This window comes from Moschus berezovskii, chromosome 7 (genome assembly GCF_049115385.1).
Source record: "Moschus berezovskii isolate FMDL1 chromosome 7, NW_MosBer_1.0, whole genome shotgun sequence".
NCBI lineage: Eukaryota > Metazoa > Chordata > Mammalia > Artiodactyla > Moschidae > Moschus > Moschus berezovskii.
In genome coordinates, this window is record NC_142466.1 from 46677454 (window position 1) to 46693225 (window position 15772).

Below are 15772 nucleotides of genomic sequence, written 5' to 3' on the forward strand. Positions count from 1 at the left end.
AAAAACAAGTCGAGGAACTGACTGTGGCTTAGATCATGAACTCCTTATTGTAAAATTCAGACTTAAATTGAAGAAAATAGGGAAAACCACTAGACCATACAGGTATGACCAAAATCAACTTCCTTACGATTATACAGTGGAAGTGACAAATAGATTCAACGGATTAGACCTAAGAGAAAGAGTGCCTAAATAACTATGAACGGAGGTTCATGACATTGTGCAGGAGGCAGTGATCAAAATCATCCCCAAGAAGAAGAAATGCAAAAAGGCAAAATGGTTGTCTGAAGAGGCCTTCCAAATAGCTGAGTAAAGAAGGGAAGCAAAAGGCAAAAGCAGGAAAGGAAAGCTATATCTATCTGAATGCAGAGTTCTAAAGAATAGCAAGGAGAGATAAGAAAACCTTCCTAAGTGATCAGTGCAAAGAAATAGAAGAAAACAATAGAATGGGAAAGACTAGAGATCTTTTCAAGAAAACTAGAGATACCAAGGGAACTTTTCATGCAAAGATGGGCTCAACAAAGGACAGAAACGGTAGGGACCTAACAGAAGCAGAAGATATTAAGAAGAGGTGGCAAGAATACACAGAAGAACTGTACAAGAAAGATCTTCATGACCCAGATAATCACGATGGTGTGATCACTCACCTAAAACCAGACATCCTGGAATGTGAAGTCAAGTGGGCCTTCAGAAGCATCACTACAAACAAAGTTAGTGGAGGTGATGGAATTCCAGTTGAGCTATTTCAAGTACTAAAAGATGATGCTGTGAAAGTGCTAAACTCAATATGCCAGCAAATTAGGAAAACTCAGCAGTGGTCACAGGACTGGAAAAGGTCAGTTTTCATTTCAATCCCAAAGAAAGGAAATGCCAAAAAATGCTCAAACTACCACACAATTGCACTCATCTCACATGCTAGCAAAGTAATGCTCAAAATTCTCCAAGCCAGGCTTCAACAGTACATGAACCGTGAACTTCCAGATGTTCAAACTGGTTTTAGAAAAGGCGGAGGAACTAGAAATCAAATTGCCAACATCTGTTGGATCATCAAAAAAGCAAGAGAGTTCTGGAAAAACATCTACTTTTGCTTTATTGACTACGCCAAAGTCTTTGACTATGTGGATCACGACTAACTTATGTGGAAAATTCTTAAAGAGATGGGAATAGCAGAACACCTGACCTGCCTCCTGAGAAATTTGTATGCAGGTCAAGAAGCAACAGTTAGAACTGGACATGGAACAACAGACTGGTTCAAAATCGGGAAAGGAGTACGGCAAGGCTGTATATTGTCACCCTGCTTATTTAACTTCTATGCAGAGTACATCATGCGAAACGCCAGGCTAGATGAAGCACAAGCTGGAATCAAGACTGCTTGGATAAATATCAATAACCTCAGATACACAGATGACACCACCCCTTTGGCAAGAAGCGAAGAAGAACTAAAGAGCCTCTTGATGAAAGTGAAAGAGGAGAGTGAAAAAGTTGGCTTAAAACTCAACATTCAAAAACGAAGATCAGGTCATCTGGGCCCATCACTTGATGGCAAATAGATGGGGAAACAATGGAAACAGTGACAGACTTTATTTTGGGGGGCTCCAAAATTACTGCAGATTGTGACTGCAGCCATCAAAGTAAAAGATGCTCACTCCCTTGAAGAAAAGCTATGACCAACCTAGATAGCATATTAAAAAGCAGAGACATTACTTTGCAGACAAAGGTCCATCTAGTCAAAGCTATGGTTTTTCCAGTAGTCATGTATGGTTGTGAGAGTTGGACTTTATAGAAAGCTGAGCACTGAAAAATTGATGCTTTTGAACTGTGATGCTCTATTTAAAACAACCAACACTGAAGATTACTTTTTTTGCCTCCTACCTTCAAATTTTCCTAGATATTTTATCTTGCTTATATAAAAACCTTTGAAGAAATGAAATCAACAAAAGACAGCTTATTTCTCTGATTTATGCTGTATTTAGCACCTTCAAGTATTCTATTTGCATCCCACCTCCCCAGTTGTAGTCTTTTTCTTCAAACAGATTGAGAGGAGGTGACCCTTCTCTGACAAGACTGAGCAAGTGAACTGAACTGACCCCTCTCTAACCCTAATGCACTGCAATATTTCCTCTACCTTATAAAATTATTCAAAGCAGAGCAGGACAACACTGCATAATACTAAAAGGGTCGATCCACCAAGAAGACAGAGCAAACCTATATGCACCAAACAACAAAGCTGCAAAATATATGAAGCTAAAACTGTTCTAACTAACAGAAGAAAGAACTCAGCAATTCCACCAACCAACAAGATCTAATCAACATCTACATATCACCCAACTCAAAGAACAGAATATACATTCTTTCCAAGTGCACACTGAACACATGCCAAGATAATGGTATCTTGGGCCTTTAAGAAACTCAACAAATTTAAAGTAACTGAAATATACAGAGCATGTTCCCTAAACATAATGGAATCAAACTTCTATCAATAACAAAATGATAACAGGAAAATACTCAACACTTGGAAGTTAAACAACACATTTGTAAATAATCCATGGATCAAAGCGGAAGTCTTAAAGGCAAGAAAAAACATATTGAACTAAATGAAAATGCAAAATAAATCCAAAGCAAATGAAGGAAATAATAAAAATAGCAGAGGCAGATGAAATTGAAAACAAGAAAAGTGAGGGGGGGTGGGAATCAGTGAAACAGCTGGTTCTTTAAGAAAATAACCCCAAATCTCTAGCAACACAGACAAAAAAAATTAAAAAGACACAAATCAACAGTTTATCAGGAAACAGGGAATATCAATGCAGAACCTCCATGCATCAAAAGCACAATAAGAAAGAACTATGAATATAAAACAATTTGGATGAAATGGACCATTTCTCCAAAAAACACAAACTACAACTCATCATACGAAATGGGTAATTTAAATGGCCCTATAACCATTCAGGAAATAGAAAATATATTCTTTAACACTCCCCCAAAAGAAATCTCTAGGCCTTTATGGTTTCATTGGAGAATTCTACCAAATGTTTAAAGAACTAAAATCAATTCTACACAATCTCTTCTAGAAAACAAAGAGGAAACAGTTTCCAATTTATTTTAAACTAGTATATTCTTATTTAAACTATCAAAATCAGACTAAGGGTACAAAAATAGAAACCTACATGGACTGTAGCCCACCAGGTTCCTCTGTCCATGGAATTCTCAAAACAAGAATACTGGAGTGGCTTGCCATTTCCTTCTCCAGGGGACCTTCCTGACCAGGGATTGAACCTGGGTCTCCTGAATTGTAGGCAGATTCTTTACCATCTGAGCCACCAGGGAAGTCCACAAATGAGTATCATTTATGAATATATACGAAAAAATCTGTAACAAAATGTTAGAAAATAAAATCCAGTAGTATAAAAAAAATTATACATCGTGACCAGTAGGGTTTATTCCCGTAATGCAAGGATGCTTCAATATTTGAAAATCATTCAATGAAATAAACCATATTAACAGACTAAACAAGAGAAATCACATGACCATATCATTGGTACAAAAAGTACATTTGACAAAATACAACACTCATTCATACACATACAAATCTTAGAAAAATAGAAGCAAACTTTCTCAACTTGATAAAAAAAAATTCTAAAAAAAATATACAGCTAACATACTTTGTGGCAAAACACTGGGTGCTTTATCCCTAAGACAGGGAATAAGGTAAGGAAGTTTGGTCTCATTACTCTTATTTAACATAGTGCCAGAAGTCCTACTCAGTGCAATAAGGGGGTAATAAAAGATATAAAGTTCAGAAAAGAAATAAAACTGTTCTAAGTTACAGATGACACGCTGCTGCTGTTGCTGCTGCTAAGTCGGTTCAGTCATGTCCAACTATGTGTGACCCCATAGATGGCAGCCCACCAGGCCCCGCAGTCCCTGGGATTCTCCAGGCAAGAACACTGGAGTGGGTTGCCATTTCCTTCTCCAATGCATGAAAGTAAAAAGTGAAGTTGCTCAGTCGTATCTGACTTTTTGAGACCCCATGGACTGCAGCCTACCAGGCTCCTCCATCCATGGGATTTTCCAGGCAAGAATACTGGAGTGGGTTGCCACTGCCTTCTTCGACAGATGACATGACTGTCCATATAAAAAATCCCAAAGAATCTACCAAAAAAAGAAAAACCACTACACATTTAGAACTTATAAATGAATTCAGCAAGGTTGCAGGGCTAGGAATTGAGTTACTCAGTCGTGTCCGACACTTTGCAACCCCATGGACTATACATATACAGTCCATGGAATTCTCCAGGCCAGAATACTGGAGTGGGTAGCCTTTCCCTTCTCCAGGGGATCTTCTCAACCCAGGAACTGAACCCAGGCCTTCTGCATTGCAGTCAGATTCTTTACCAGCTTAGCCACAAGGAAAGCCCACGGTTGTAGGACACAAGACAAGCATTAAAAAAAAAAAATTGCATTTTTATATACTATTGATGAACACATAGAGGCCAAAATTTAAAATCAGATATCATTTACAACTGCTCAAAAAAGTGAGACATTTAGGTGTAAATTAACAAAACATGTACAGGACTTAAATGCTTAAAAACTACAGAACGTTGATGAAAGAAAACAAAGATTTAAATAAGTGGAAAGATACATTATGTTTATGGATTAGGAGACTGAATACAGTAAAAATGATAACTTTCCCTAAATTATCATATAGGTTTAACACAGTTCTTGTCAAAATCCTAATAAGATTTTTTATAAAGACAAAATTATTCTAAACTTTATATGAAAAGGCGAAGAACTAGAATAGCTAAAATACTCATGAAAATTAAGACTGAAGTTGAACATATCAGCCCACCCAAATATTATATACATAACAATGCCAGAAAAACATTTACTTTTGCTTTATTAACTACACCAAAGGCTTTGACTGTATGGATCACAACAAACTGTGGAAAACTCTTAAAAGATGGGACTACCAGACCACCTTACCTGCCTACTGAGAATTCTGTAAGCAGGTTAAGAAGCAACAGTTAGAACTGGACATGGAACAACAGACTGCTTCCAAACTGGGAAAGGAATACATCAAGGCTGTACATTGTCACCTTGCTTATTTAACTTAAATACAGAGTATACCATGCAAAATGCGGAGCTGGATGAATCATAAGCTGGAACCAAGATTTTCAGGAGAAATATCTATAACCTCAGATAGGAAGATGACAGCACCGTAATGGCCAAAAGCGAAGAGGAACTAAAGAGCCTCTTGACAAAGGTGAAAGAGGAATGTAAAAAAGCTCACTTAATACTCAACGTTCAAAAAAAAAAGATCATGGCATCCAGTCCCATCACTTCATGGCAAATAGACTGAGGGGAAAGTGGAAATGGTGACAGATTTATTTTCTTGGGATCCAAAATCATTGTGGATGGTGACTGCTGCCATGAAAATAAAAGACACTTGTTCCCTGGAAGAAAAGCTATGTCAAACCTAAACAGTGTATTAAAAAGCAGAGACATTACCTTGTTGACAGAGGTCTATATAGTCAAAGCTATGGTCTTTCCAGTAGTCATGTATGGATGTAAGAGTTTGACCATAAAGAAGAGTGAGCTCAGAAGAATGGCTGCTTTCAAATTATGGTGCTGGCGAAGACTCTTGAGAGTCCCTTGGACTTCAAGGAAATCAAGCCAGTCAATTCTAAAGGAAATCAACCCTGAATATTCATTGGAAGGACTGATGCTGAAACTGAAGCTCCACTACTTTGGCCACCTGATGCGAAGAGCCAACTCACTGCAAAAGACCCTGATGCTGGGGAAGACTGAGGGCAGGAGAAGGAAGCAACAGAGGATGAGATGGTTGGATGGCATCATTGACTCAATGAACATGAATTTCAGCAAACTTCGGGAGATAGCGAAGGATAGGGAAGCCTGGTGTGCTGCAGTCCATGGGGTCACAAGGAGTCAGACACGACTGAGGGACTGAACAACAAAAATCATAAGAGTGTGGTACTGACAAAGGGACAGACATAAAGGTCAGTGGAACAGAACAGAGAACCCAGAAAGAGACCCATGTGCCCAATTTTTTTTTTTTTTAAACGAAGTGATTTGTTAAAAAGTGATTAAATGGAAGATAGCCACTTGTACAAATGGTACTAGAGCAGCTGGACATTCATAAGCAAAAAAATGAACACTGACCTAAGTTTTAAACCTCATATAAAATTAACTTAAATATAAAATGTAAAACTATAAAACTTTTTTTCCTATAAAACTTATAGGAAAAAAAAAAGAAAATCTTCAGGTCTAGGGCTAGGCAAACAGTTCTTAAACTTTTCACCAAAGGTACACGCAGTAAAAGAAAAATTTGATAAATTCTATTTCATTAAAACTTTCCCTCTGCAAAACACCATGTTACAGTATAAAAAGGCAAGCTGTAGAGTGAGATAAAATACTAGGAAACCACATATTTGACAAAGGACTAGAATACGTAAAGAACTCTCAAAACTTAACAGAAAAAAATAAATCTGACTAGAAAATGGCAAAAGACATGAAATGTTGTTCAATATCATTAGCCATTCAGTTCAGTTCAGTCGCTCAGTCGTGTCCGACTCTTTGTGACCCCATGAATCACAGCACGCCAGGCCTCCCTGTCCATCACCAACTCCCGGAGTTCACTCAAACTCATGTCCATCAAGTCAGTGATGCCATCCAGCCATCTCATTCTCTGTCGTCCCCTTCTCCTCCTGCCCCCAATCCTTCCCAGCATCAGAGTCCTTTCCAGTGAGTCAACTCATCATATGAGGTGGCCAAAGTATTGGAGTTTCAGCTTTAGCATCAGTCCTTCCAATGAACACCCAGGGCTGATCTCCTTTAGAATGGACTGGTTGGATCTCCTTGCAGTCCAAGGGACTCTCAAGAGTCTTCTCCAGCACCACAGTTCAAAAGCATCAATCCTTCGGCGATCAGCTTTCTTCACAGTCCAACTCTCACATCCATACATAACCACGGGAAAAACTATAGCCTTGACTAGACAGACCTTGGTTGGCAAAGTAATGTCTCTGCTTTTTAATATGCTATCTAGGAATGTGCAAATTAACCTACAAGACAGAACTACACATTAATCAGAATGGCTACAGTTAAAAATAGTGACAACACCAAATGCTGGCAAGAATGTAGAGAAACTAAATCATTCCTTCACTACTGGTAGGAATACGAAATCTACGCTTATCATTAGTATAGTGGCCAGGCCTCCCCTGATTCCAGTTATCTATCAACAACTTTGAGTCCCAGACCATACTGAAATAAAGTATAGGTACATCCTGTGGTATAAGAAGAAATATAGTTAGTCTTTGTTCCCAGCACAGAGCTCCAAAAACAAACAAACAAACAAAAAAAAAACAACCTTGGAAGTTCCAGAGTGACGGGGGTGTACTTTAAAAGCTACTCATACAGAGTCCCCTTTGAGCACACCTGAGTTTATGCTGCTGAGGTGACTTAGGATGGAGCGCCTAGACAGCCTCAGGATGGGGCTGGTCACTAGAAAAATCAAAAGATTAGACAGTTAGAACTTTCAATCCTACTGACTTCTACGGGGGTGGTGTGGTGTGGAGGTCGGCCTGGAGATCAAGCCCTGGTAAAAATTCTTGAACAAGGAGAGAACTTCAGGTTAGTTTAAAACAAAACAAAACAAAAAATCCACGTTCTGAGAGAATAACAAACCCCCACCGTTTCACAGGGATGGAAGACCCTACTTCAGGACTCTTCTGGAACTACCCTATGTATCTCTTCATCTGACTACTCATCTTTATCTTTTATATCCTTTATTATAAACTGGTAGATGCAAATAAATATTTCCCTGAGCTTCATGAGACATAATGTTAGCAAATTATTAGACTTCAGGAGAAGGTTTGTGAACCCCCAAATTAAAACTGGTTGCTGCGAAGTATAAATGGTCTGGGCTTGTGACTGAGATTTGAGATTAAGTCCTTAACCTGTGGGAATTGATGCCATCACTACCGAGGTAGTTCACAATTGAGTTAAATTTGTAGCACACCCAGTGAATGTCCCGGAGAAGGCAATGGCAACCCACTCCAATACTCTTGCCTGGAAAATCCCATGGATGGAGACTGGTAGGCTGCAGTCCATGGGGTTGTGAAGAGTCGGACATAACCGAATGACTTCACTTTCACTTTTCACTTTCACACATTGGAGAAGGAAATGGCAACCCACTCCAGTGTTCTTGCCTGGAGAATCCCAGGGACTGCGGGGCCTGGTGGGCTGCCGTCTCTGGGGTCACACAGAATCGGACACCACTGAAGCAACTTAGCAGCAGCAGCAGTGAATGTCCACTGGGAACTGGACAACTGCCTGGTGCGGAAAGGAAACCCCACACATCTGGTGTCAGAAGTATTGAGAGCAGGGAATAAAAACAATTTGCCCTTACAATCCTTTTACAAAATCCAATTCATGAACACCCAGATTTATCCCCAAAACAATGTATCAGTTTGCCAAAAGACATTTTACCTTTAAGGACCTCCATGTGGATGTTTCCTCAGCACATTTTAAAGGATTTTTTTATTAAAATTTCACTTACCTCTCCTTTTTCAGAAACTCATCTGGTTAAGCCATGTGCAGCACTCCCCAAGGACCAAATAACTCCTCTCTCCAGTTTCACAGCAAAGCTTAAACATGTGACCTACTCAGGGACATGGGTAGCAGCAATCCCATGTCCTAAGTGCTAAATGGCTCTTACCCAAGTCCATCATTTCTGTATTCCCACTTTTAAAAAAAATCACCATTCTTGTGAATTCTTTCCATATGGACCTCACCTTTACCCAGAAAATGTTAATTCAACTGAACCCTGCAGGATACAGCCCTCATGAAATCCAGAAACCGAAGCACTCTGGACAGTCGCTTTATAATCTGAGGAAGACTCAAGTCCACCAAGCAGTCATTTGGGAGAACAGGCCTTGCCGATCGGAGCTGGCTGCCGTCTGCTTCTGGCTCTGTTACTGACTGGATATTTAACCTCACCAGCTATCTTACTTAACCATGTCTTGCCTTTTTTACCTTTAGTAAAACAGCAACAGAAGAATATTTATTTCCTCCTCCCTGATGGAAAGAATCTAATGAGGTAATATAATCGTTCATGTTCCTCAAAAGTGAAGTAAATATTGCACATTGTGGCTGCATAATTAACAAAAATTATTCCAGGATCCTCTTTCTTTGGGATTCAAATTCTTCTCATTGTTTACAATTCCTCATTCAGAGGAGGAATCTCTGTTTAAGAGATTAACAAATATAGCTGAAATCACAATTTGACCTGTGTCTCATCCCCTTCTGAATCTTTTTGCAGTTTTCTTGGTACCTCATGCTGCTATTCCCAGTCATTACGGATACAAAGAAAAGAAAAAGCTTAACAATTAAATTCAGTTGTCGCTGTTGTTTAGTCACTAAGTGCGTCCGATTCTTTTGGGACCCCATGAACTGTATGTTGCCCACAAGCTTCTCTGTTCATGGAATTTCCCAAGCAAGGACACTAGAGTGGGTTGCCATTCCCTTCTTCAGATCTTCCTTACCCAGGGATTGAACCCACATCTCCTGCATTGCCAGGTGGATTGTTTACCACTGAGCCACCTGGAAAGCCCAATTAAGTCTAGCAGAGCAGGGTTTTCCAACATCAGCACTGATATTTTGCACAGAATAGTTCTTTGTGTGGGGAGCTGTCCAGTGCACTGTAGGATGTTTAGGAGCATCCCTGGACTCCACCCACTAGGTACCAGGAGCAGCCTCTCAGTTGTGACAACCAAAAATGTTTCCAAACACTGCCAAATATCCCCGGGGAGCAAAACTGCTCCTGACTAAGAACCACTACATTATACATATAACACACAAATATTTGGAAGACATTACCTAAAAGGAAACCTTTAGACTGAATAGAAAACAGAGAAGGTACAATTAAATATTTGAAAATTTTCCATATAGAAGTAGGAACAGATTTTGAATGCCAGACAATGGAACTGTACCAGTGAACAGAAGTTACAAAAAATAAAATCAGCTAATATTTCCTCTTCCTACACACCAGGCTCTGCTGAGTGCACTTTCAAGCACTATTTCATTTAATTCTCACATGACTCTCTGAAGTTGTAGTAATGGCCTCACTTTACAGATGAAAAAAACTGAGGCTCAGGAGCTCCAATAGCTAATAGCAAAAGCAGAACCCTATTTCAAACAGAGATCTAACTGAGCCCAAGCTCTCAACTCCCAACCTACCATGACCATGACAAATGAAGAGTTTATTCATCATCTTTGTGTGCTCAGTCATGTCCGATGCTTTGCAACCCCATGTAGTCTGCCATGCTTCTCTGTTCATGTAATTTTCCAGGCAAGAATACTAGAGTAGGTTGTCATTTCCTACTCCAGGGGATCATCCCAACCCAGGGAGAGAACCCACATCTCTTCCGTCTCTTACATTGGCAGGCAGATTCTTTACCACTGTGCCACCTTGGAGGGTATATACCTCCACAAAATAAAGAAAATGAAGAACTTTTTTACTTAAAAGCTGTTTCTTTCACCAATGATTCCCGAAGCCACCATCTCAGTCCTATTCGGTCAGATCAGAAGATCCAGAGAGTCTTCCATCATAACCTTTGGACAACCCGCTGCTATAACTCTGCGGAGCCCCATTATAACTTCCTACCTCAAGTTACTCAGGATATTTACTCTCTCAGCTCTTCCTCAGAAAGCTCCTTGAGAGCAGAGCAATGAGATTCTCATGTTTACACCTCCACAAAGCTGTGCTCAACCTGGGGCTCAATGAACCTTTTATGAATGACTATTCCAGAGATGCCACCTCCACCCTCCAAAGCTCACACCAAAGGAGATATTTAAGTAAGCACCTTCAGGAGATATAATTCTTGCACCTGAGCTGAAAATTTTATTGGAGATGTTGAGTTTTTTCTGACTCTCAGAATCTAAGTCAGGAAGAGTCAGAAAGGGACAGATGAAAGATAAAACATTCATTGGCTACATCTCCACTGAAGCTACTACAGACTCATTTGACTATGATCATGTCATGTGTCAGGGGCTACCTGTATTTATATGTGTGTATGTATATACACTTACATATGTAGGTATGATATATATATGAGTGCATATATACACATATATCTTAGTTCTCTCCTTAGAAATTAAGTACATGTCTACAGAATTTCTGAGGCCTTGAATCCAGCCAAGAAGGTCTAAATTAAGGGTCTCTTTTTACCCCCTAGTATATTAATAAGGTAAGGCAAAGAAGGCTATACACAGTGCTCCTCATATAATACCAGCATTTTTGCTAACCAGTACTACCGTCCCCAGGTACCAGAGTCTGGTATCTTTTCAGGAAAATGCCAAGTGCCCAAGATCCATTTATGTGTATGGCAGTGAAGAGATACTCACAAACAGTGCAGGAGGGAGAAAGGGAAACATCACTAAATTATATCTCATGGGCACGATATTGCCATTAGAAATCCCAGGTCTACAGGCTAATGTATGAATGTATGCTCAGTCACTCAGTCTTGTCTTCTGACTCTTCGTGACCCTATGGATTATAGCCCGCCTGGCTCCTCTGTCCATGGGATTCTCCAGGCAAGAATACTGGAGTCAGTTGCCATTCTCTCCTTCAGAGAATCTTCCCCACCCAAGGACTAAACCCACGTCTCCTGAGTTGGCAGGCAGATTCTTTACCACTGAGCCACCTGGGAAGCTAAAGTACTTCTATTTAAAAATGCTATCCCCAGTGTTCCTAGAACCCTGTCTTCATACTACATCCAGGCAGCTATGAGTTCTCTAGGCTAACATAGGGGGCTAATGGGAGAGTTGACAGGGAATGCCAGAGTAGAGCAATCAAGCAATTGCTTCACCGAAGGGTCAGATTCAAAAGAATTGTTGAGAGGAACAGCACCTGGCAAAAACCGTGCTAGCGGTCCCTCAACTTCTTCAGGAAGTTAAGGGCACTAATAATCATGTACCAACAGAAGCCTTTCTCACTGTCACCAGGTTCCTCTCCATGGTACAGGGTTTCATCCGGTTCTTTCCTTACGAACCTTCTATCTCCATCAATGACACGGCATTTCCCCTTACGTGCAACCAATCACCCTTTAAGAGAGGCAGAAACATCCAGAAAAATGCATTCAGACAGATGATGAAATGGGCTGGCCACCGAGTATAGGAGCCAGTGCAAAATTAAACACACCAACAGGGCCCAGAAAGCTCCCAGGACCAACCACAAACCCTCTTCTCCTTCAGCATGTAGAGAGGTTTTCTTTTTTTCTTGAAGTTTTCCCAATTCGGAATAACCAGACAGCTTTTAAATATATGAGTCTTATTCCATGGGACCAGTTGAAATTCGGACAGTTAACCTGATATGGGTTTAAATGGGGTCTTATTTTTCACCTATTCACCTTTGTACAGCAAAAAGAGAGCTCTGAAGCCTATAGTTTAGCACTTGTCACCAACCCTTTACTAATGTCAAGGCAATTAGGCCCATGACTGTTAAAAATTTATCTCAAAGATTCTGTCCTGCACAAACCAATCACACTCACGGCTGAAAACAAACTCATAATTTTTAAAAATTCTTTAATCCACACGCAAGGAGATGTGTGAGGGCAGCCGAGAAATCATGGCGACAGGGACAGCCGGTGGCGACCAAGGGGACATCTGCTTCTGAGACCTGTTTTGGGACAGGGGACAAAACCAACCAGTGGTACTTCGCTCTCTCCACATCTCTCTCCGTCTTTACATCTGCCCATTCACCACATTTTGGTCCAACAAACTGTTTCTCTCTTTTGAGAGGTTTACAGCGAGAGCAAGAGGGACTCACGACAAACGAGGGGGCGATGCCTGGGATATGTTGCAACACGTAATGCTGGAAAACGTGTAGCTGTTTACTACCAGCGCCTGGGAGACGCGGAGCCCACGCGCACCAGAGCTCAGTCCTCGGGGCGCGACCCCGCCTCCCCACAACCTCAGGCGCGTTCTGGTGTGGGGGTGACGCGCTGCGAGCCCCCCACGCGCCCACGGAACCCGGAGGCTCCCTGCCTGCCGGCGCCCAGGGCAAGAGCGCGTTCTCCCCGCGGACCCTGCGCCCACCCTGCGAGCTGCGCGCCCCGGAGTTACCTCGGAGGCCGGGGTTGTCGTCTCTGGCCCGAATCTTTCGGATTTTGACGGGGCGCCCGCTCAGAGTGGACAGGACCAGACGCTGGCGCAAGAAGTTGCAGCCTGAGTAGCTGAGGGAGTGCGCCTGGGTCGCCATGTGCACGCCCTCCGCAAAGGCGCGGGCAGCAGGGACAAGGCGACTTCGGATGGGCGAGGGGGTCGCGGTACTGGCAGTAGCGGCGACAGCGGCAAGGGCGGCCTGGGTTCCCTCCCGCAGCCCCCGGCGCGTCCACGTGGTTTGGAACAGGAAGAGAGGGAGACGAGACACCGGGTCAGAGGGGAGTGAGGCGGGGCCGGTGACCGCCTCTCCACCTACCCGCCCGGCTGGAGGCGGTCCCCCGCACCGGGTCACGCCGCTATTGGCCGGCGGAGAATCAGGGCGGTGCCCACCCCGCGCCATTATAGGCCGTCACTGCCCCTGGGCGGTGCCCAGGCCGCGCTACCATTGGCCTGCGCTGGAGTTGGGCGGCGCCCGGGCCCCGGCAACAGCTCTCGGCTGGAGGAGCTTTGGGGCGGGGGGGTGGATTGCGGAGAGACCTGGGAGCAGACGCTCTGGAGCACACTCTCCCTGCCAGTTTCTTCGGGTCTTTCCCCCTTAGAGGGAAGGGGAGTGGACAGCATGCCCGATACTTAGGCTCACCACTAACGGCAATCTCTGGGATGTGGATGGTATAATCTCCCCCCGCTTTTTCTTAATAGAAAACAGAATTGGCGCGCTTTACCCTGTTGCAGACACAGTGCTGAGCACGCAACCAGTTGTATCCCCTCGCTCCCCTCTGTGACCCTGCGAGGTAGTGTCATTCCTTCCCTACACTTGGGGAAAACACCAGCAACACTGCGAGACTGGCAGTAGCCCCATGCCCAGGAAACGAAGTCTTCAGATACCAGGCCATTGTTCACTAGACATGAAGCTTTCCCACTTTAACCTCAGTGGCTTCCTTTACTGTCATTGTGCTTGATGCCAAGTCAGGTCCTCCGGCCTCTCATGCCTCAAAATGGATAGCTGTAATACCTTAGACACACAGCTTTTCCCTCTTTCCTGTCATCTTCTAATCTTGCACACCAAAATCTTTGCAAAGATTGGATTATGTCACTCCTCTGTTCAAAACTCTTCGAAGATAACACTGCTGCTGATAAGTCACTTCAGTCGTGTCCGACTCTGTGCGACCCCATAGACGGCAGCCCACCAGGCTCCCCCGTCCCTGGGATTCTCCAGGCAAGAACACTGGAGTGGGTTGCCATTTTGAAGAATTGGGAGTTCAATACCATAATACTGTTGGTTTGCAGCTATTCTCGGGAAATATTACCAGATCATGAGTTCCAGAACATATGGGGAAAGAGGGGCTTCTGGAAGGGGTCAGAGTTTGAGTAAGATTAAAGAAGGTGGCTAGCCTTATGTGGGTTAAGAGTCATGAGGAACCACTGGAAGATCTGAACTCCTATAGGCTATTAGAGGTGTTAAATTCAGCCCCTCAGTCGAGTACGACTCTTTGTGACTCCATGGACTACAGCACGCCAGGCTTCCCTGACCATCACCAAATTCCTGAGCTTGCTCAGATTCATGTCCACCGAGTCAGTGATGCCATCCAACCATCTCATCCTCTGTCATCCCCTTCTCCTCCTGCCTTCAATCTTTCCCAGCATCAGAGTCTTTTCCAGTGGGTCAGTTCTTTGATTTTCAGTTCAGTTCAGTCGCTCAGTCGTGTCTGACTCTTTGCGACCCCATGAATCACAGCACGCCAGGCATCCCTGTCCATCACCAACTCCCAGAGTTCACTCAAATTCATGTCCATCGAATTGGTGATGCCATCCAGCCATCTCATTCTCTGTTGTCGCCTTCTCCTCCCACCCCCAATCCTTCCCAGCATCAGAGTCTTTTCCAGTGAGTCAACTCATCGCATGAGGTGGCCAAAGTATTGCAGTTTCAACTTTAGCATCAGTCCTTCCAATGAACACCCAGGACTGATCTCCTTTAGAATGGACTGGTTGGATCTCCTTGCAGTCCAAGGGACTCTCAAGAGTCTTCTCCAACACCATAGTTCAAAAGCATCAATTCTTCAGCAATCAGCTTTCTTCACAGTCCAACTCTCACATCCATACATGACCACTGGAAAAACCATAGCCTTGACTAGATAAAACTTTGTTGGCAAAGTAATGTCTCTGCTTTTTAATATGCCATCTAGGTTGGTCAGAACTTTCCTTCCAAGGAGTAAGCGTCTTTTAATTTCATGGCTGCAATCACCATCTGCAGTGATTTTGGAGCCCAAAAAAATAAAGTCTGACACTGTTTCCACTATTTCTCCATCTATTTGCCATGAAGTGATGGGACTGGATGCCATGATCTTTGTTTTCTGAATGTTGAGCTTTAAACCAATTTTTTCACTCTCGTCTTTCACTTTCATCAAGAGGCTTTTGAGTTCCTCTTCACTTTCTGCCGTAAGGGTGGTGTCATCTGCATATCTGAGGTTATTGATATTTCTCCTGGCAATCTTGATTCCAGTTTGTGCTTCTTCCAGCCCAGTGTTCCTCATGATGTACTCTGCATAGAAGTTAAATAAGCAGGGTGACAATATACAACCTTGACGTACTCCTTTTCCTA

At 42.7% G+C, this 15772-nt stretch overlaps 1 protein-coding gene across 1 annotated transcript in view; it reads right to left on the reverse strand.

Moving 5' to 3' along the window:
* Nucleotides 1-13450, reverse strand: part of RCL1 (RNA terminal phosphate cyclase like 1) — a 77674-nt gene extending 64224 nt beyond the window's left edge. The window contains exon 1 of the mRNA XM_055428280.2: nt 13135-13450. Within this exon, the coding sequence (XP_055284255.1) occupies nt 13135-13270 (136 nt within the window). The 5' untranslated portion in view covers nt 13271-13450. The remainder of the gene's footprint in view (nt 1-13134) is intronic.
* Nucleotides 13451-15772: the final 2322 nt, after the last annotated feature.